This window comes from Microcebus murinus, chromosome 5 (assembly GCF_040939455.1).
Source record: "Microcebus murinus isolate Inina chromosome 5, M.murinus_Inina_mat1.0, whole genome shotgun sequence".
Lineage (NCBI taxonomy): Eukaryota > Metazoa > Chordata > Mammalia > Primates > Cheirogaleidae > Microcebus > Microcebus murinus.
In genome coordinates this window covers 8,783,737-8,806,691 of record NC_134108.1, presented here as the reverse complement: position 1 = coordinate 8,806,691, position 22,955 = coordinate 8,783,737, and the positions used below count along the sequence as shown (strand labels likewise).

The 22,955-nt window shown below is 37.8% G+C and overlaps 1 protein-coding gene across 4 annotated transcripts in view; it reads right to left on the bottom strand.

Annotated features, from left to right (window-relative positions):
• Positions 1 to 22,955, bottom strand: part of SERAC1 (serine active site containing 1) — a 52,909-nt gene that overhangs the window by 10,676 nt on the left and 19,278 nt on the right. For 3 of the 4 annotated variants that reach the window (XM_076002828.1, XM_076002829.1, XM_076002830.1), the window contains 7 exons: positions 22,156 to 22,292; positions 20,512 to 20,601; positions 19,309 to 19,440; positions 17,701 to 17,822; positions 15,973 to 16,101; positions 4,450 to 4,563; positions 2,196 to 2,358 (listed from right to left, as the gene is read on the bottom strand). In XM_076002828.1, coding sequence (XP_075858943.1) covers positions 2,196 to 2,358; positions 4,450 to 4,563; positions 15,973 to 16,101; positions 17,701 to 17,822; positions 19,309 to 19,440; positions 20,512 to 20,601; positions 22,156 to 22,292 — 887 coding nt within the window. Of the gene's footprint in view, positions 1 to 2,195; positions 2,359 to 4,449; positions 4,564 to 15,972; positions 16,102 to 17,700; positions 17,823 to 19,308; positions 19,441 to 20,511; positions 20,618 to 22,155; positions 22,293 to 22,955 lie in introns of all 4 variants that reach the window. The other variant, XM_076002831.1, reaches the window with a different exon arrangement.

The following is a 22,955-nucleotide window of genomic DNA, read 5'->3' as shown; positions in this document are numbered from 1 at the left end:
TAATACTATAGATTGTATTATTTCATTTTTTGTTTCTGTTTTTAAAACTTTATGTACATAAATATGTATGAAAGTGCATGTGTGCACACATACACACACAAAGATCTGGAAAGATATACCAAACTAATGAAGTCATTACCAAGAGGTATGACTTCAAGAGGAGGGAGGTGGGCTGGAAGAGATCTCTATAAAAAAGGTAGGTTTAGCTTTTTTGCTATATCTGTTTTCTGAGGTACTTACAATTGAGAATCTATTAATATATTATTTATATAACATAAAGAACATGGGCTGTGAGAACAGAGAGACTTGGGCTGAAATGTCTGTTCCTCTGCTTACTTGCTATGGAACCTCAGTCAAATTATTTAGCAACTCTGAGCTAGAGGAGATTTTGATAAATGTATGTGAAAACACTGGGCCTTTTCGTCAACAACTAACCACATATACTAAGGTGGTCCCATAGATTATAATACCATGTTTTTACTGTACATTTTCTATGTTTAGATATGTTCAGATATTCAAATACTTACCACTGTATTACGATTGCCTATAGTGTACAGTAACATGCTGTACAGGTTTGCAGCCTAGGAGAAATAGGCTATACCTCATAGCTTAAGTGGATATTAGTAGGCTGTACTGTTCAGGTTTCTGTAAGTACATGCTATGAGATTTGCACAGAGATGAAAGTGCCTAATGATGCATGTCTCAGAATGTATCCCCACTGTTAATCAATGCATGTCTATACATGTTAATTGTAAAAAACAAAGTAACTAAAAGCAGCATTTAATGATGAAAATCTTGCTTTAGCATTCCCATCATTTCGCAACTCCATTTATATCCTCAGAATAAACAAAATTATAATAGAATTTTGATGGACACACTTCTAAACCTTTTGAAAAACATAGTTTATACATATACATTATAGCTCTGCATGCATAATTTTTACCTAAATAGAATCATACCATCCCTACTGTTCTGTGCCCTGATTTCATACCTCAGCGGTATGTCTTGGAGCACTCTCTATATACATCTACTTCGCTCTGTCTATAATAACCACAGCATTACATAGTATGAGTATGCCATCATTTATGTAACCATTATTCATACTGGCAGACATTTGTTTCCAATTTTTCCATACTATAAACAATACTCCAACGTTCTTAAACACAGACTTTTAAGAACACCCATGAGTATTTAGTTGGAAGAAGTTCCTAGAAGAATTACTACTAGGTTAAATGCTAAGTCCCAACAAAAAAACTGCATCAATTTACATTCTCACCAACAGTATATGAGAGGGCCAATTTTCATACACCTTCACCAATGGTAGATATTATTAAGCTTTTTAATTTTTGTCAATCTGAAGGCAAAGACTTGCAGATCTGATACTGTTAAGATTGATATAAAATATATAAAAACAGGTAAAGATAACAGATGCCTAAGGAGAAAAAAACAGGGTAAGGTTGCAGAATTCAAAATGGAATACTGAGAAGTAATGGGAGCTGAGCAAAAGAAAGTACAGATAACTCTTTCAAAAGCTGAGCTATAAAAGGAAGGAAAGAGGGTGGATGTTGGGGGAAGTGTGGAGTTAAGATTTTTGGTTTATGGTTTTCTCATCTTCTTCTAATGTGTGTTGATCAGAAGGTCTGGCTGAGAGGGCACAGCTGACCATAAAGACCAGGAAACAGTGGCAGTTCCTGAGATGGTGAAGAGAGACAGGACTGAAGCATGGCTGGAGGCCTTATAAAAGAGGCGTCTCTTTTCCTTTTATCAAAATGAGAAAAGGAAAGAACAGAATGTGTTTGTTTGGTAGTGTGAAATTGAGGAAAAATTCCTTTTAGGGCTTCAATTGTCTCAGTAACGTGGGAAGAGAAGTCATCTGCTGAGAAGGAATATGTGGAAGGTCTGAGTAATAAGAGGAGGTTTAAAACAGTCATTGCTAAGAATGTTAAGGAATATTGACTGAAGAAACATGACTGCTGAGTCCTTTAATTTGTTGATCTCTAAGCACAGTGACTATCTTAAATACAGATTATCTACAATCTCAAGCAATTCCTTGCCCCTACCAAAATAATATGTTCTAAGAACCCACAACTAACCCTAAGCAGAGTCTTAAGTCCTTTGAAAAATTTATGTATCATGAGGCTAGAGGTGGGAGAACAAAGGACTGAATAAAAATACTAAAGATATAAAGGTGTTACCTGAGCGAACTATAGGAGAATGAAGATGTTCATTCAAAGCCATATTTCCAATGACACGCATTATATTTCTCTGTACTTTAGGGTAGTCCTTGTGAAGCTGGTACAGCCTCTGAAGTAGTTGCAAGCCTCCATTTGCTTCAATTTTATCACAATGTGTAGATATCTAGCACAATAAATGAATGAAAGCTCACTTTATGTTGCACAAATTCACTACACTAGATGACACAGCATGCTGATGGGGACAGCCAGGTAGCTTCTGCTCAAGGACAGAGATGCGGGGAGACTACTGAAAATTCTCATCTCGGCTTACTTAAATAAATAAGCCAATCCCTATCTAAGAGGGATATGCTTTAAAATTATTTTTAAAAATCCCAAGAAGGCATTTCTCACCAGGACTTCTAAAACTATTACTCCTACTCTCTTAGCTCTTGGCTGGATATAACCTGACAATGTCATTATCACAAAACTGTTTCAATTTACAGTGATACTTTGGCTTGAAATTACCATAAAATGGTTTTCTAACCTTGAGGAATCTGCCACCTGATAACAGAAAACAGTCCTCTGTGCAAGCAGGCAGATTCCGCTTCAGCAAACAGGGACTTGCACAGGTAGAGACAGGCAGCCGCCATGGCCACATGTGCTACCCCATACAATGCCCACAGCTACAGGGCTGGCCTCAACTCAGAAGCTGGAAAAAACCGGGCGCTGTGGCTCACGCCTGTAATCCTAGCTCTTGGGAGGCCGAGGCGGGCGGATTGCTTAAGGTCAGGAGTTCAAAGCCAGCCTGAGCAAGAGCGAGACCCCGTCTCTACTATAAATAGAAAGGAATTAATTGGCCAACTGATATATATATAAAAAAATTAGCCGGGCATGGTGGCGCATGCCTGTAGTCCCAGCTACCCAGGAGGCTGAGGCAGAAGGATCACTCGAGCCCAGGAGTTTGAGGTTGCTGTGAGCTAGGCTGACGCCATGGCACTCACTCTAGCCTGGGCAACAAAGTGAGACTCTGTCTCAAAAAAAAAAAAAAAACTTAAAACGGAAAGATTAAGCAAAAATAAAGAAAAGGGATTTAATTTTTAATGGAGAAAAGAAACAAAAGAAAAAGAAAACCAAAGGAAACATGTATATTAAGGTAAGAAAACTGACCAACCAGACTTCTTAACATCACCAGGCACGGCCTTGCCTCTTCCTATCACTAGTTTCGTTCACTGACACAAGTCAGGTATGTATGACAATTTTCATTTTCTAAATTTTTATTAAGTTTTATCACAGTTTAAGTGCAGTTAAATATATGCCTTTTAGACATATATGTATCAAGAGAGATCTGTAACAACTTGAGAGATTTCTGAAGAAGTAACTATTACACTCCATGCACTGCACTTTCTACTGAAGCTACATATATTGCTTCAGAAAATACTCAGAAGATGGTTTTCCTGCTTCCCTTTTGTACTACAACACCTTTTCCACTCTGCTTCGTGTTTGCTGTCTAATTCCACAGGTGGGAGCTAAAGATTATTAGAAGGTACCATGGTTTTCAGGAGAGCTCAGAATCTCTAGGATGGTGTTTCTCCTGCTGTGGGATGGACCACTTACATTAACCTTACCAGGGATGCTGGCTACAAATGCAAATTCTTGGACTCTACAGCAAATCTACTAAATTAAAGTTGCTAAAAGCACGCAGAAAACACATTTTTAAACATGCTCCCTGAGTGATGTTTCTGCACTGTTTGAATACCACAAGGTTTGTTGCTTTTTTCAAGTTAAACTATTATCAAGATAGAAAAGTTTCCACAACACCAAAATTTTAAAAATCACTCATGTGTGCTATAGTTATAATTCCAGCATGTGGTCATCTAGTATTTCCTTGGTTTTTCTAAATCTTGCCACTTCTTTGGCAGTTGTTTTAATGGAAATTGTTCACCTGAAAATATTACACATAAGAATAATCTGAGAAAGGTAGTAGAAGACAGCATAACTCAAAGGTGAATGCCGTATTTACATGATAGATTGCTTTCTTTATATGCAATTAAGATTAAATCCATTTTTAGAAATACTTGGCAAAAACAAAACTCATACATTGGTGTTAAATCATGATTATTAGTTCTAGCAAAATGGAAAAAAAGCAGAAATTTTAAAACAAATGAAAACTTTTTTCCTTTTATAATTAAATGATGATTCCCTTGCATAAACCAACCAGTATAATTTTTTCAGTATAATCATGAAAAGTAAATCACATTTTGAAAATGTAAATTACCTCAGAATGTTTTACTATAGCTTCTAAACAGAACATTTCCACTGTAGCTGAAGGAACTGTTCCAAAACTGTCAGCATAAGGAAGTCCATTTCCTCCAAAGCACCATAAACCACCCTGAAATTAAAATAATTAAAAATTTTACTGAAAAACTAATATTTTTTGTTTGACAAAAAAAAATCTCTGTACTATATATAATATTAGAAAATACTAATATGTAGGGACTCAAAATACTTTAGAAACTGAAAGGGAACTTTATGGAAACTGTTGCTTATTAGAATATAAAACATTCAGAATTATTCCTAGAAGAGAGGAATCTCTGAGTCTTTCTGAATTCTCTTACTTGAAAGTGTGACAACACACAATTTTTTATCAAGTAAGATGAGCCCAGAGTTGATCAAAATATTCTAGTGTCATTCCTTTCAGCTCCTGGTAGTTAATACAATATATTGTTTTCCAGATTATCTACTTAAAGTCTAATTATCAAAATAATAAAAAATAGAAAAAGCATTATTGGACAAATTAAAAATAAAGACCATGATAACAATGATTACAGAGCTTTTAACTCTTCCCAAGTTGAAATTTAAGTTCACATGGAAGAATAAATAGGAATGGTTATAAAAAAATATGAAACAGAATAGTGAGCACTACCCCTAATAGATATTAAAACATATTATAATATAAAGAAGAAAATAGGCCAGCTGAGCACAGTGGCTCACACCTGTAATCCCAGTGCTTTGGGAGGCCCATACGGAGGATCACTTGAGGCCAGGAGTTCAAGATTAGCCTGGGCAACACAGTGAGACCCCTATCTCTACAAAAAACTTTTTTTTTTTTTTTTTTTTTGAGACATAGTCTCACTCTGTTGCCCTGGCTAGAGTGCTGTGGCATCAGCCTCAGTCACAGCAACCTCAAACTCCTGGGCTCAAGCAATCCTACTGCCTTAGCCTCCTTCGTAGCTGGGACTACAGGCACACGCCACCATGCCCAGCTAATTTTTTCTATTTTTAGTTGTTTGGCTAATTTCTTTCTATTTATAGTAGAGACAGGGTCTCGCTCTTGCTCAGGCTGGTTTCAAATTCCTGAGCTCAAGCAATCCTCCCACCTCAGCCTCCCAGAGTGCTAGGATTACAGGCATGAGCCACCACACCCAGCCTACAAAAAATTTAAAAACTAGCTGGGTATGGTGGACCATGCCTGTAGTGTGCACACGCCCAGCTACTAAGGAGGCTGAGGCATGAGGATCATTTGAGACCAGAAGTTCAAGGTTGCACTGATCTATGATTGTGCCACTGCACTCCACCCTGGGTGACAGAGCAAGACCCTGTATCAAAAAATAACAATAATAGGCTGGGCATGGTGGCTCATGCCTGTAATCCTAGCACTCTGGGAGGCCGAGGCAGGAGGATCTTTGGGCTCAGGAGTTCGAGACTAGCCTGAGCAAGAGCAAGATCCTGTTTCTACTAAAAAAAATAGAAATAAATTAGCTGGACAACTAAATATATATAAAAAATTATCTGGGCATGGTAGTGCATGTCTACAATCCCAGCTACTTAGGAGGTTGAGGCAGGAGGATCACCTGAACCCAGGAGTTTGAGGTTGCTGTGAGCTAGGCTGACTCCATAGTACTCTAGCCCAGGCAACAGAGTGAGACCCTATCTCAAAATAATAATAAAATTTTTAAAATTTAATTTAAAAAAATTAAAAAATAAAAAATAAGATAGGAAAAAAGTCAACTCTTACCACACATCAAGGGTTAATGTCACTAATATGCAATAACCTCCTACAAATCAGTGAGAAAAATACCAACAATGCTATAGAAATATAAATAACAGTCATAAACAAGAAGTTCATAGGATATGAAACATAATGCCTCTAAAACATATGAAACAATGTTCAACTTTGCTCATAATGAAAGGCATGCATGTCGAAACTACACTGAGAAACTCATAATGAAAGGCATGCATGTCAAAACTACAGTGAGACACTACAGTTTACACCTATCAGACAAGTAGGTTCTGGGGAAACAGGCATTCCTATCACCCTGCTGCTGGTAATAGCAATGTATCAAAGGCACAAGTTCTACAGAGGGCAACTTGGCAACCGCTATCAAAATTACAGGTGCCTATGCCCTTTAATAATTTATCCTACAGAGAGATACACATAATTAAAGTAACAGACATACAAGTTTGTTCACTGCAGCATTGTTTGTAATAACAAAAGACTGAAAACCACCTAATATTCACCAATAGGTGTTCAGTTAAATAAATTATGGTACAGTTGTACAATGGAATGCTAGGCAGGTTTAAAAATGCTGGAGACTCTTCATAAATTGACTCATACTGATCCCCAAGATAAATCCTTAAGAACATGCAGAATAGTGTGTGTGTCATGAGCCACCATTTGCGTAAAAGAGTGTGTCTGTGTGTGCATGTATGTCAGGACAAGGGAAATGGAAGGGATGGAAAGAAAGCATATTACTGCGGGTGCTTTTGACATGCTTCACCTTTAAGCTAGGGGTCTCGTACCTGTGTGCATACAGACCACCTGGTGGCAAAAAAAGACAACTACAAGATAATGTCTTTCTAAAATGTGTATATAAAGCCCAGTATTCTCTACAGGAAATATAATCCATAAGGTTCTGTATTTTGAGTTAATTATAAGGTCCGTGGTTTAGTAAACCAACTAAATACTAAAAATAATTTTCGGTCACTTTACAAATGTTATTCATGCCTTCTTCTCTAATCTTCTGTTTTGACAAGTTTAAACACAGTTGGATCTCAAAGATTCACACTATTTAAACTGACAACTGAGAAGGGACTAACTCATGAAAAGTCATTCCCTTCTCTGGCAGAGACAATGGTAAGTAGTAGATTGGTGGACTTTGGGGAATAGGAGATTGTTCTTAAAGATTTATCCCCACAATCTGGCTTCCCCAAACCCTCTTCTCACCATGCACCCTTGAATCATCTGGCCTCTTTCTACCCTAAATGTCTCAAAGAAAAAAAGGGGAAAAGGTGAAGAAAAATGATAGTTTTTCTTAATCATTTCAACAGTGTGATTATAAGAGTGCAGTTCCAATTCCAATCTTGTTGGCAAACTTCTTACTTACCAACTGCTATTAACGTTGTGTTACAATAAGAAGTACAAGCCAAAAGGAATGAATACAAAGATATAAATTCATGATTGTATGGATATTTTAACCCCTAACATAAAAATAAATGTACATATTTACGGTTGCTTTATCCCTGGATCAAGATATAACAAGATTAAATAAATCCATAAAGATTTAAGAAATGCTACACATCAAATTCCATAAAATGCAACAAAAAATGATTTCTTAAGGATTAAAGAAATGAATAGGAAAAGTTGGAGAGACTAAAATGTTCAAAACAATAATAAAAAGATATGAAAATTAAAAGGCAACAATAATATATAAGAGCTAATCTCTGGTGTTTCCTCATAAAAAGTTATAACCTTCAAGCTCTACAATTTGTGCAAATTAACCAGGCTTAAAAAATAATGTTCATTCTAAAGCAGGAATTTTTAAACCAGGGGTCCCTAAGGGTCTCCAAAACTTGAATGGAAAAAAAATTACATCTCTGTTTTTCTAATCTCTGAAATTTTGCATAGTATTCAATTATGAACACAGACAATAAACCACAGACATATTAGCAGTATCTCTGATTCTGTCAGCAATGGAAAGCACAGATATTTTCACATCACGTCTCATTTGTTGTAGCCTTATGAAAATATGGTTATACTCATTATTGCTTTAAATGCCAACTATGAAAGAGTGAAGTTGCACTCGCTTCTGGGTGTGATCCACTGGGAAGGACATGAAATCACTTATATTGTAGTCCTGTAATAAATGCATGCCCCAAACCCAACAAGGAAGCATGAAGCAACTAAACAGGGGCATTCTACAAATCACTGCTTTGTACTCTTTAAAAACATCAATGACATGAAGATAGAGATAGGCTGAAGAATTTTTCCAGCTAAAAGGAGACTAAATAGACAAGACTGTCACATGTAATACTTAATCCTAAACAAGATCCTAGATTAGATTTTTTTTTTTAGATTAGATTTTTTTAAACTGCCATAAAAGAATTACCAGCAAAATTCAAATATGGTGTATATACTAGATAACAGTATTACATCAATGTTAAATTTTTTTGAATTTGATAACTGTACTGAGGTTCTTTCAGAGACTGTCCTCAGGACACCATGTCTGCACCTAACTTTCAAATGGTTCAGGGAGAAAAATATTAAGTGTGTAAATAGGTACATTAAAATGTATCTACAAAGAGAGGGAGAGTAAACGGGGAGAATGATAAAACAAATGGGATAAAATGTTAATAACTATTGAATCTCAGTGAAACGTATTGTTTTTGTAATTCTTTAAATCTGAAATTATGTCAAAATAAGAACTTTAAATGACATTGGTACTTTAAGACACCAACTTCATCATTTGCCAGCAAATAAACTCCTCTTTCTTTCTCCTCAAACCACTTGTTCTCATTCTGATGTGGCCTCAGGAATAAGTGCCAAACCTTCGGTAACAGATTTTGGTAGCCCTGGGTGGGCTCGTGGGCTCTCCAGAGTATCAGCACCCTGCGACTGCTGGAGGAAGCAGGGAGCAGCCCCGGGACAAGCTGTGGGTCTTCATTGGAAGCAGCAGCTTCTTTTTGAGGTGAGAGAGTACAGGATGGTCCCAGCAGCTGCCCCAGCATGTTTTAGCTCCGGGGAACTCCCATCTCTTTCCCCACTGAATTAGACCAGCTCCCCACAACCTGAACTGAGTTGAGGAAAAGGAAACAGATTTAGGAAGCATCACAATAGCCATGGCCATTTGTAAGTAAAGTTCCCCAGGATGCCAAGACCCTGTTTCCACCCATATTCGGGGGAAGGGAGTCTCAGATCTGCCTATTAGATTTAAGGCACGATTTTGTACTGGAAGACAAGAGGTTGAGTGGAACTAGGGAACTTGGTTCGGATTTGGAGCTCATTTGCAGTTCCCAGGGAAGCTGGGGGTGGGGGTGGGGAGGATTGGAATATGTTGTCTCTCATTTGAGAATTTGGTTCTCGCTTGGTTCCCATTTGGTCGGCTGTAGCATTAAATGTTGAGAATTCTCTGTATTGTTTATGTTTGTTATTTGTGAGTTTTGTTGCAACATAAGGAAGCAAAGTCCCTTGTGGAAAAACTTTGGCTGAATGGTTAACGTATAGCCATGAACCTATATGTAACAAAAATAGTGTTATTGTAATCCAACGTACACGTACACGCTGGAGTGTGAGGAGAAGCAGCTGTTAAATGAAAACTCCCACTTGATTAACAGGCCTTGGCATTTTAGATTGCTTGTGTTGGGAATCCCCTATATTGTTTGTGTTTGATTGTTTGTGAGTTTTGTCCTAACATGGGAGGCTCCATTTCTATTCCATCTGCAAGTCTCTTGGGAGAAATTTCTGAATGGTCAACTATAAACCTACGTCTGAACTGTTGGTTCCCAGGAATTTGTTGTTTGGATCCTAATTTTGATTTGGAGGTGCAATCTAAAGGGTCTTCTCCATTGCCTTTTCCTCCCAAAATTAATCTTGATTGGCCTTTCTATGCTTTTGTGAAAGAGGAAACCAAACTGTCTTTTTTATAGACAAATGAGCTTTCAAGGAAAAATGGGAAATAAATCCTTTAAAAAATAAGAACAACCCCCTTCAGGTACCCCAGTTGGTTTATGGTGCCTCTACTTGCAAGTATAAGGTTCAAAGGCATGTCAGATTTTGTAAAATGGACAATTATTTTTTTCTTTTTCTTTTTTTGAGAAGGAAAGAGAAGTTTTATTACTTTGTTGGCAAAGGAGGAGGATGGAGACTCCTGTCTGAAATGCCATCATCCTAATAGCAAGCAGAAATACAGAGCTTTTAAAGGATGCATTCTCAACTTCAGGCAATTACTGTTCAACTACAGTTGATGATTCTGATTATCCCATCTCCCTAAAGACAATGTCGTGACCTCCACCCAGGACCTCCCTTTACCAGGTCCAGGCTGAGCCATCTCCTGTGGCACAAATATTAACAACAAAGACTTATCCTGCCTCTCCCAACCACTTAGGAGGGCCAATTCTTGTGCACAAGTTTTTACCAAAGGGCAAATTATATCAAGGAAAATTCAGAGCTGAAACTGTTAATCTGTCACTACAGAGTTAAAATGTTGAGTCTCAAGCTCTCTGCTTAAGATAAACTCATTGTTTATGATATACAAAATCATCTGTTAGTAAGATTTTTTTATATATGAGGTCCTCCTGCCGCTGCTGGAACCCCACCAGCCAGGGGCAGAGCCAGGAGGAGGGAGGACCGGCCCACGCAGCCTGCTGTGGAGGGGCGAGCAGCCAGGGGTAAGGAACACCAACCACTGCGACCATCTTGGCACCATGGGAGGGGTCTGGGGAGGGTGCCACCTAAACTAACTCTTCAGTCTCACACTCAATAAATTATGACTCAGGGTTTGGCATGATCTCTCTTACCAGCAAACTCAATTTGGGCCAGAGGGAACCCCTAGCCATAGCAGGGCAATTTGCAGCAATATGAGATGAGGGCCTTGAGTGTGCAAGAACAGCTGAAGGGTCCTTTGAGGCAGTCAAAAGGAATCAGCAAAAAAGCCACCCCAGACTGACTTTCTGTAAAAAAGAAGGACCCTGAAAGGAACATTGCACAAAATTGCAAAGGATTCTGGGTGGCAGGAAGCCTACAAGAAAGCAAACAGTTTTTTTTTTTTTTTTGACGTCCAGGACTCAGATGGCAAAAAAGGGGGCCTTCCAGATAAAAAGTGTCCATTTCCTGGGCTGTGATGAGTTTCTCAGCCACCACTTGTCTATGGCTGCCTCACTGCCACCTGGCCCCTCCCCTGCCCCCCCCTGCCTAGCTTGCAGAGCACCAGGCCTGGCTGGTGCCAGGGATCAGGATGGCAGCTGAAGGAAGGAACATCCCCCAACCTCTGGACACTTCTGTCCATACAGCTAGTGCCAACTGAATCCCCACTGTCAATTTTGCCCAGGGCTCCTATGGAGATATTTGGAAATAGAGGGTTCCAGGAACCTGAAAGTGAAGAGAAAACCCACAAAATGGGAGAAATATTTGCAAATTATATATCTGATAAGCGATTTGTATCTAGAATGTATAAAGAACTCTCACAACTCAACAACAAAAAGTAACCCAATTTAAAAATCAGGGAAATCAGGAAAGGGAATCAGGTGTGGCAGTGAGCGCCTATAGTCCCAGCTACTCAGGGGACTGAGGTGGGAAGATCACTAGAGCCCAGAGATTGAGGCTGTAGTGCACCATGATAGCTCCTGTGAATAGCCACTGTACTCCATCCAGCCTGGACAACACAGTGAAAGTCCATCTCAAGAAAACATAAAAAAAACACACCAAAAACCACTTTAGTAAAAAAACAAAAAATGGACAAAGGATTTGAACAGACACTTCTCCAAAGAAGATATATAGGTGCCAATAGCACATGAAAAGATGTTCTACATCATTAATCATTAGGAAAATACAAATCAAAACCAGAATGAAGATATCAATTCACACGCAATGGGATGGCTGTAATAAAAAATGGACAATAACAAGTGCTGGTGAGTATACGGAAAAAATGGAACTCTCATACATTGCTGGTGGGAATGTAAAATGGTGCAGCCTCTATGGAAAACATTTGAAATTTACTCAAGAAGTTGAACACAAAGTTATCATATGACCCAGCAATTCTAATCCTAGATACTCAAAAGAACTAAAAACATATATCCATACAAAAGCTTGTACATGAAAGTTGATACTGTGATTTAATAAGAAATATATATTTGGTCTCCTCCCCACACCTCTATGCTAATGAGATGACTGTGGCTGGAGGGCCCCTAAATAACTGCCAGGTGGGGGTTGTTCGCCAGAAGGATTAAGGCATGATTAGGAATAGGGATTTTCAGCCCCACTCCCCAATCTCTGAGGAGGGAAGAGGGGCTGAAAGTTGAAACAATCACCAATGGCCAATGATTTAATCAATTGTGCTGATGTATTGGCGCCTCCATGAAAACCCAAATGGACAAGGTTCATTCAGAGGCCTTCTGGATAGCTTCTGGACAGGGTTCGTTCAGAGGGCTTCTGGATAGCTGAACATGTGGAGATGTCTGCAGGGGTTCACCAAGAGAGGGCATGAAGGCTCCAAGTGCTTTTCCATACACCTCGCCCTATACATCTCTTCCATCTCCTTTTCATCTGCATCCTCTGTCATATTCTTTATAATAAATGGGTAAGTAATGTGTTTCCCTGAATTCTGTGAGCCATCCTAGCAAATTATTCAAACCCAAGCAGGGGGTAATGGGAACTCCCAATTTATAGCTGGTTGATCAGAAGCACAGGTCACAACCTGGGGCTCGCTATTGGCATCTGAAGTAGGGGACAGTCCTATAGGATTGAGCCCTTAACCTAAGGACTCTGACACTATCTCCAGGTGGACAGTGTCAAAACTGAATTGAATTAGAGGACACCCAGCTGGTGTTTGCTGGAGAACTGCTTAGTGTATAAGAATAAACCCTCCACACATCTAGTGTCAGAAGTGTTATGTTAAGTGGTATTTGAAAGCAGGAAAAATGATTTGTTTTTTTCCTATATCTTACAGTACAGTTTATTTTTTCCCAATAGGAAATGTTCATAGAAGCATTATTCGTAATAGCCAAAAAATAGAAACTAAAATGTCCATCACTGATGAATGAATAAATAAATGAAAAAATGTGGTATAGCCACACAATGCAATATTATTTAGCCATAAAAAGAAATGAAATACTGATACATGCTATAATATGGTTGAATCTTGAAAACATTATGCTAACTGAAAGATGTCAGACACAAAATGTCACATATTAGATGATTCTGTTTATATGAAATGTCCAGAATAGGCAAATCCATGGAGAGGAGGAACAGATTCGTGGTTGCCAGGGGCTGCAGAACCACAGAATGGAGAATGACTGCTAACAGTTACAGTTACAAAAACCCTGTAACTTTCACACCTTTTTGGGGAGGGCAAAAATATTCTGGAATTTGAGAGTGGTAATGATTACACAACTCTGTGAGTATACTAAAAACCCAGGGAACTGTATACTTGTAAAGGGTTTTATGGTACGTGAATTATATCTCAATAAAGCTGTTATTTGGATTGAAAATGCCATCATGAATTTAAGGCCTTTTAAGAAAAAGGTAATTGTTCTGTTACTTAGGTGTCTAGGAGCCCTGGGTCCGTTTGCTCTACTTAGTGTGGAACAATATAATATGCATACCTAGTGCCCAAGTTGTTGACTCTAATCTATTTTCTGCTAAGAAGAACCAGATCTCATTGGAGAAACAGCCAAATCTTATAGGGCAGAAAGAGTCAAGCAGAGCCAGGGACATCTCACTGTCAGAAAACAAAGGTGCTTTCATAGCCTCTTCGGGGACAGAATTAAAAAGGACAAGACCACCAGTTAGAAGAAGGGCTCTGGTGGCCACACAATGGACTTCTGAGCAACAAAAAGAACATAACAATTATAACTCACTAGAGAAATTCCAAAATATGGCACCAAGGAAGAAATTTATTATAAAGTCTACTAGGGAAGTTGTATCTACTGATGTGTGCATAATTTCTCATAAAAGGGAAAATGAGAAAAAAAACCATTCAATTAATAAAAGAATATTAAATACTGTGATTTGTTTTACTGACAAAATACTTGCCCCTTATTGAGTAGATTATATAGTTATTGCTGTTAATAGTAATGGTTATTTGTTCTGATTCCTCTTAGAGACAGGAGATTTTATTAGGACAAAAACTTGCTGAGATGATACCCCAAGAATACTGGCATTCAGTAACAGCCTTCTAGGAGGCTTGAAGTTGGAGTCTGTTTAGGAAGCTACCCCTAGGACTCTGCCCTTTGACTCACTTGGAAGCAGCCCTCTGGCATGTACTGGGATCGGTTCATACCAATTATTTAGATCTAGAAAATGGGCCCCCAGCTAAAACAGCAGCAAAACCTTTACTAGAATGACTTTTCACATCCAAATGCCACCTTATTCCAGAGGAGTGTGACATCAGCAGTTGAGTGTCCCCGCAGGACACTTTGAGAGCTCTGATGAGACTGTGACCACAGACAAGCATGCTCTGCTGTCCTGGCCTGTGTCAGGGTCCCCTTCAGTTTTCACACACTTTACCACCAAACAAACTTTAGTCCTATAACTGTGCCTACTGGCAACTTCCTGCCAATTTCATCACTATCACTAGGGGTACCACCCTTGGGGGAGGTCATGCAGTAGACAAGAGCATATCTGTGTCTTGAGTATAAAAAGTAAAGGACTTGGATTTAATATTTGATGAGAAGCCATATGGAATGCTTTAAGCAGTGATGTGACTGGATCTAACTGATGTTTTTAATACCAAACTATACAAATGACCCCTAAAAGTATAGTCTTCTAACTAATGTATTTAAAAAGATCACTCTGGCTGCCCTCAGGAAATGGATCAGTTAGGAGAGCTTGCTGCAAGGTCTAGCTGAGAGGTGATGGGGAAATGATGAAGTCTTCTGAATCCAACAAGATGGTGAACTTGGTTTCTACTGAACCCCTACCACCACAAACATTCAGGAATGTCTGATAAAATACAATAAAAACCATTTTAAAACATAGCCAAGGTCTAAAGAAAAGAAACATGCCAGGCACAATGGTCCACACCTATAATCCCAGCACTTGGGAAGTCCAAAGCAGGAGGATCACTTAAGGCCAGGAGTTCAAGACCAGCCTGGGCACTATAGTGAGATCCCATCCCTACAAAAAATAATAATAAAATTTTTAAAAAAGAAGAAATAAACGGAAACCCTTGGGAGCTAGAATTGAAGAGAGAACATAGAACAGAAGTAGTAAGCACAGGGCTGAGAATGTAAAATGTCAGCCAGCCCCTCGGAGATTTGAACGCATCTTCAGCATAAGCAATTAGGTAGCTGCTATGCCATTCACTAAAATGGAAACACTAGAGGAAGGATTTTGTGGAGCAAGGGCAGGTTCAACCGGTTAGTCTGAGATTCCTAGTACACATACTAGCAGAAACATCAAGTAGGAAGTTGGATATTCAAATCTAGAGTTTAGGTGAGAACAAAGGACTAAAGATATCAATTTAGGCATCATCAGCATACAGGTGATATTTAAAACTACAAATTACTATCTATTCATTCTTTAAGATACGATTTAGGAGTTACATCCTTTGAAGCTATAAATGACCTCATAAGCAGAGTAAAGGGCTCTTGAAGGAACCTGAATCTCTTATACACTCTTTGACTGTTTACTTACCTTCCTCCCTGTCATTCCTGACACCTAGCCCAGTGCACAACCCAGAAGTCAGTATGTTCACTCAGTTATGGCCAAATAATTATTCTAAGGTTCCAAGTGTTGGCCCCTGGCACAGTATCTTGAAAAGAGTGGACACTCAAAAATATTTACTGAATGAATAAATGAGCTAACCTTCTGGGCAGCTAGACTTTGACTGCTTTCATTAAGAGCCAAGGATGTAAAATATTGGGTACACTCATCTAGCTCTGTTTGAGGTAAAGAAGCCAGCAACTGTCGGAGCTCTTCTTCAATACAAGAATCCTGAAATAAAAGAGAAATTCCTCATAAATAAACTCAATAACTAAGTATGACAAAAAAACTACTTGAAGAATCAAAGGCTATATATATATATGTATGTGTATATATATATATATATATCTCCAGTATTTATATATAGAGGTATATAAGCAGAGATAAGTTAGTATTTCAGTCCTGAAAACAGTCACCCAGCCATGTAAATAAACAATCATTTAATTCTGAATTCTATATTTTCAGGTCTGCTACTTCCATCTGAGAGACCCATTGCAAATTGTAACTCTCAATTTCCACCTCAGAGTGACACCTTGACATTCTTGGTATCTTGACTCAAAATGAATTATTATACCCTTTCTAACTAAAGCTATTGCTTTTTAAATCCAGAGCGCATTACTATCTCATTTTTTAATAATTAGTATCTAGTGAAAGGGGCAGCCTTGCAAAATTAACAGGAAAATATCTAATCCTGCAATTTCCTAGTAATAGTTAAAGATCAATTCTATGAGTTCTCTAACAGGCACCCTGCAGGAGTTCTGTTTTACACAACTTCTGAAAAGAGCTGAACAGACTGGAAAAGAGACGTAAATCTTTCTAAGATTGCTCTTAAAGATCCGTTTTTACAGAGTTCCTGCATGAACAGCAATCTCGAGGGCAGAGTCACATCTCCTACGCTAGGCTAATCTCAACTCCTAGGCAAGGTGAAGGGAGCCAACTCTTGGACTTTGACATCCTGCTGCCCTTTCTGAAGAAAAAAAGGAGCAGATGCAGCAGTTTCTCAACTGTAGCCTGCTAATTTATAACATAACTTGTAAAAAGTCTGAATAGCTGGTTTTTGAGGCCAGCATATTCTTCCTTTCTCCACCTCCGTACTGGTCCTTTTTCTGGCCCTATCTCCACCCAGGAAAAAGTAAATTAACTTCTTCCTATCCTAAACTTTATCTGGAAAAATCTTTCTCAAAACTCAAATGCACTGGCTTTCCACACCCTAACATCTAGTATATTCACTTTTCTACTTTTCAAAAGCTGATTGCTAACATAGAATTTTTAAGAGTTTCATATTCTAGTCTAGGAAAGGTACCCAAGAAACATGCTTTCAAATCTGTGGCAGTGGTTCTCATCCAGGGGCTATTGTGCTGCCCAGAAACATTTAGCAATGTCCCCAGGGACATTTTTAGTTGTTATGACTGGGAGATGCTACTGGCAGCTAGGGAGTAGAGGCCAGGGATGCTGCTAAACATCCTACAACGTATAGAACAGCCTCCTACAACAAAGAATTATTTCGCCCAAAACGTCAATAGTGTTGAGATTGAGAAAACCCGATCTACAGCAGTCTTAGAAGGGATCAGGCTCATGGATGTTGATATGCTGTGATGATGTGGAGTCATCCAGTGATTTACAAAGACTCCCACTCCCCAGAAGCAGAAAATAATATAAGAGGAACAGCACTGAGGAAGCAAATATTTGTATGAAAACTACAATTTTAGTTTTATATCCTCATTTGCCTGTTCATGAAAAGAAACCAACAACTACTTTTTGAAAGTTCACTTTGCACCCAAAGCAAAGATGATGCTATTTTTCACTCTCGGGATAATTTTATTTACTTACTTCTTTTAAAGATGGCAAAGGAGGTGGGGGGAGAAAAAAGCGAAGATCACTCTCTTTGCTTCGTGCCAAACCAATAAGAACTCTTGGAGCACAGGCTTGAGCAATTATCCTATACTGGTAATCTATCAAAAAAGTATATCTTTTGTTAACACTAATTTAGTTTATACTCATCACAGGGATTAAATGAACGAACTACTTGAAAGCACTCTAATTTTTAAACCACTCTGCAAATTTGTAATCCAAAATTTCCCAAGTATTTTTTCACAACTGCAACTGCACTTACATTATCTATAAGCTATTAATACAATAGATACCCAATATTTCCACAATTCATCTCACAATGTTCCTTAACATATTAATGTATCTGGGAACCAGATCACAGCCTAATGTTTTGGAAAAAATGAAGCTCAAATATGAAAACTGGTTAAGTCAGAACCCATTTGACTTCTTTTTAAATAATTCCCGCATTCAAAATCTGTTCTGACCACTACTCAAAACACATGAGGTTGTATATCAGTCTACTGGTCTATGGTGATGGCATAGTGTTTTGGTATTCCATGATGTCCATGAATATTTATTAAGAGGTTCCAGATGGTAGTACTTTGATTGAAACATGTCATTCTTTATGTATCAAAAACAAAATTCTATTAAATAGGAACCAGAAGAAAATGCAAGCACACCATTAAGCAATAATTATTAGAATCAAGAGTTTGTCTCAAGAAAATATGTAATCAAAACTTTGCCCTGGTAGAAAGTTATACCAATATGTATATATATATATACCCCTCATTTTTGAGGCTACTCCTACAAAATACACCTAAATACCAGGTCAGCAAGTTTTCTATTTTCTTTATCAATAAAGTGTCTTCTTAAAAAAAAATTTATGTTTTTTTGAGACAGAGTCTCACTCTGTTGCCCCAATTAGAGTATGGTGGCATTATCACAGCTCACTGCAACCTCAAATTCCTGGCTCAAGTGATTCTCCTGCCTCAGCCTCCCAAGTAGCTGGGCCTACAGGTGTGTGCCACCAAGCCTGGCTAATGTTTTTTTTTTTTTATTTTTTGTAGAGACAGGGTCTTGCTCTTGCTCAAGACAGTCTTGAACTCTCGGCCTCAAGCAATCCTCCTGCCTAGGCCTCCCAAAGTGCTAGGATTATAGGCATGAGCCATAGTGCCTGACCCTTAAATTTTTTAAAATACTATTTTTTTTTTTTAAGAGATAGGGTCTAGTTCTGAGGTTGGAATGCAGTGTCATAATCACAGCTCATTGCAGCCTTGAAATCCTGGGCTCAAAGCAATCCTCCTGCCTCAGCTTTCCTAGCTAGGACTACAGGTGCACAATACCACACCCAGCTAATTTTTATATAGACAGAGTTTCACTGTGTTGCCGCCAAGGCTGTTCTTGAACTCCTGGGCTCAAGTGATCCTCCCACCTCAGCCTCCCAAAGTGCTGGGATTACAGGCATGAGCCACCATGCCCAACCAAAATACTTTTTATATATTAAGATTGCCTGAGTTACTTTCTTTCCTTAATCTCATTCCCTTCTCTTTTATATCAGAAATCAAGAGTTAGGTGAGGGTGTGCCACCAGTTGAGTTGGTCTCATTACCGTGCCAGTGGTGGGTCTCTGACATGTCCCGAACAGCCTCTAACCGCTCGGCTTTGTCCTCTGACCTGCTCTTCTTCAGCAGCAGCCACACATCACACTCATGATCTTCTATATCAGCTGTACTAAAAGGTTCTTTGCAAAAACAAAACAAAACAAAAAGATAATGTATACAGTTAAGAAAACATTTCTCTCACTTTTATTTAAAATGGTAATTTACAAAGATCTGAAATTTTCAAAGGATAGATAAATCCATATGTAGGTATTGATAATGACTGATATATTTGTTCTCAGTTTGTTTATATTATTATAGTTATTGTATTATGCATGTGCTTTTGTTTTATATACTCTGTTGTCTTACGCTATGTGCTCATTTTATTTTCTTTTTCCCACGAAAATGTTTTATTTTTGAAAAAGATCAAATATATGGAGAAACTGAACAATGATACACTAACATTCATAAACTTATCACATCTAGATTCAATAACTTATTACTTTGCCATATTTGCTTCATTTATATGCATGAAATCCATTTAAAATAGTTTTCTAAACTATTTGAAAGGAAGTTGCAGACATGGTGACAGTTTACCCTTTCACAGTTCACCTGCATCTCCTAAGGCTGTAGTCCCTTCCATAAGCACACTGCTATTATCATACCCAAGAACATTAACAAAAATCTTCCAAAATCATCTAAAATCCAGTCTAACTCCATATTAAAATTTCCCCAATTTTTCCAAAAAATATCCTTAAAGCTTTTTAAAATCAAGATTTGATAAAGTATCTTAAGTCTCTTTTAATTCTAGAAAGTTTTCCCACCTTTTCTTTTTCATGATGCCAACTTTTTAAAGAGATCAGCTCAGCTCTTTTATAGCTACCTCCAGCAGTTTGCCTGATTATGTTCTCATTATAGGAAGGCATGGAACAGATTTTCCTAACAAATTTAAAATTATGAAACATTCATGAAGAGAACAGGGTATATTTAAACTCATATTTATTTACAGGTATCTAAGGAAGGAAGAAAACTGTCCAAAGCATTAAGCCCTTAAAATTCAATATAGTGCAAGAAAATAATGTTCCTCAATTAATTTTCCATAGCTATAAAAAATACTAGTATAAGAAATGACCAAAAAAAAAAAATCTCACATTGATCATCAAATAATTTTCAGATTATTGATAAGGATTCCAAGTTAAATATTTCATACTTACCGGCAAATGGATTCCGTAATATCTTAGCTGATGTTGCCAACACTTTTCTCATTGCTTTGTGAAGTTCTTTTCTTGCCTGGTAGACAATCCCTAAAATTATTACAAACTTAAATAAACCAACTAGTATTCTTAATGCTATGCTCCAATACTTCAAAAAAAAAAATGTATAAACTAGCCCGGCGCGGTGGCTCACGCCTGTAATCCTAGCTCTTGGGAGGCTGAGGCGCGCGGATTGCTCAAGGTCAGGAGTTCAAAACCAGCCTGAGCAAGAGCGAGACCCCCTCTCTACTACAAATACAAAGAAATTAATTGGCCAACTGATATATATATAAAAAATTAGCCGGGCATGGTGGCGCATGCCTGTAATCCCAGCTACTTGGGAGGCTGAGGCAGAAGGATTGCTCGAGCCCAGGAGTTTGAGGCTGCTGTGAGCTAGGCTGACGCCACGGCACTCACTCTAGCCTGGGCAACAAAGCGAGACTCTGTCTCAAAAAAAAAAAAAATGTATAAACTAAACTCTAATTTTTTTTCACAAAAAAATATAAAATAGCATCTTTGTCTTTTTATTGTTACTATCAATGCAACTAAAACCATTACAGGAATACAGAGCTCTGGATTTCAAAATAAGATCAACTCCAAGTCAAGGAAAAAGTAAAAAAAAACAAAGCAAAACAAAAACACTACCTAGGTAAAGCTAACAAAATCCTCATACACAACCTAGAATTAGCAATATCCAGGACAATACCCCTTATTATAAGCCCACCTTAAACTTAAATTTGGAGATACCTTACTAATGAGATTAAGCCTGACTATAGCAAATTATAAACTATAACAATTATTTGTGTAGTTGAAATTGTAAACATTACCATAAAAGCATATTGAAATGCAAGAAGGTGAGATGATAATAAATACCAACAGCACAGAGCAGTGATACAACAGCTCACAGCCAGGGGAACAGAACAGCTTGCCCCACTCAGGGAACATCCTGTGCTAACAGGAACACTCTGGCTGACAATGTAGGAACAGGCAGCTATAAGTCAAGTGTGGTGACTCAGCAAGCTACCCATATCTTGATGAAAATACATTCCTCTGCTCTACAATTTCATGTTCACCAAGCCACCATCTGGTTGCCAATTACTAATGAGGCTTCCATGTAACCTAAATATTGAGGAGAATGTCCTAACTAGTAGAGACAGGTTTTCTAGCCTTTGTGACAAATAATAATAAATGAACTGGTATTCATATTTATAAATCCATCTCATGAGTTTTGTTTCCATGAATAAATCCCTTAAAGCAGAAATACCTCTGAGCTAAATGACAAAATCATATTTTTGTATTTGCCAAACTGAGGGCTAGCATCTGAACTAATGGCCCCACTAAGGCATGGCATTCCAGGTTCGGACTAAAACAGCAAGCTAGTCTTTACTTCGCTTAGGTCAGGAGAACTGTAAACTTGTGTTAAATGCAGAAGTCCAAAATTTGGTTTTTAATTAATTCTTTAGGAATTTGGTTCTCACAGGGTTTGGTGATTCTTAAACATAGTTGAATCTATCCTAAAATACTATTTTAAGTAGGTTCATTTTTTAAATTCAATAACTAGCTTCCATTTTCTACAAAGACAGGATTACTTTACAATAAACTTACCAGGATTTTCTCTTTCATCTAAAGAAACTGTGGGGAGGTATATATATGACTTCATTTTTTCTCTTTCTATCACTTCAGTATCTAATGTCAAAGATTTCTTCAGCGCCAGAACTTCATATGTAAGAAATAAAGAACCTCTTAAAAAGAAACAAAAAAATTCATCATAAATACATGGTCAAAATGGAACACAAGAACTACTCTCCTTTATTAAGCTTTTCATAATAAACTTTACTTGGAAACATATATACAATAATGTGCATATATTTATACAGTCATGCAACACATTACAACTTTTTGGTCAAGGATGGACTGCATATACAATGGTGGTCTCATAAGATTACAACGGAAATAAAAAATTCCTATCCCCTAGTGTTGTAACAGCCATTGGTGCAGTGCATTACTTGCTTGTTTGTCGTTGATGTCAGTGTAAACAAACCTACTGCACTTCCAGTCATATACAAGTATAGCACAAAAGGAGGATACTGAAAGTTCCCAATACAAAGAAATAACAAATGTTTGTGGTCATGGATATGCTCATTACCCTGATCTGATCGCTGTACATTATATATACTGAAACATAAGTATGTATCCAACAAATATGCACATTATGTTTAAAAAAGTCTAGCACATACAATTATGTACAGTACATAATATGTAATAATAAATAGCTATGTCACTGGTTTATGTATTTACTATACTATATTTCTTATCATTTTAGAGGGTACTTCTACTCAAGAAAAAAAATGTTAACTGCAAAACAGCTTCAGATAGGTCCTTTAGGCAGCATTCCAGACGAAGGC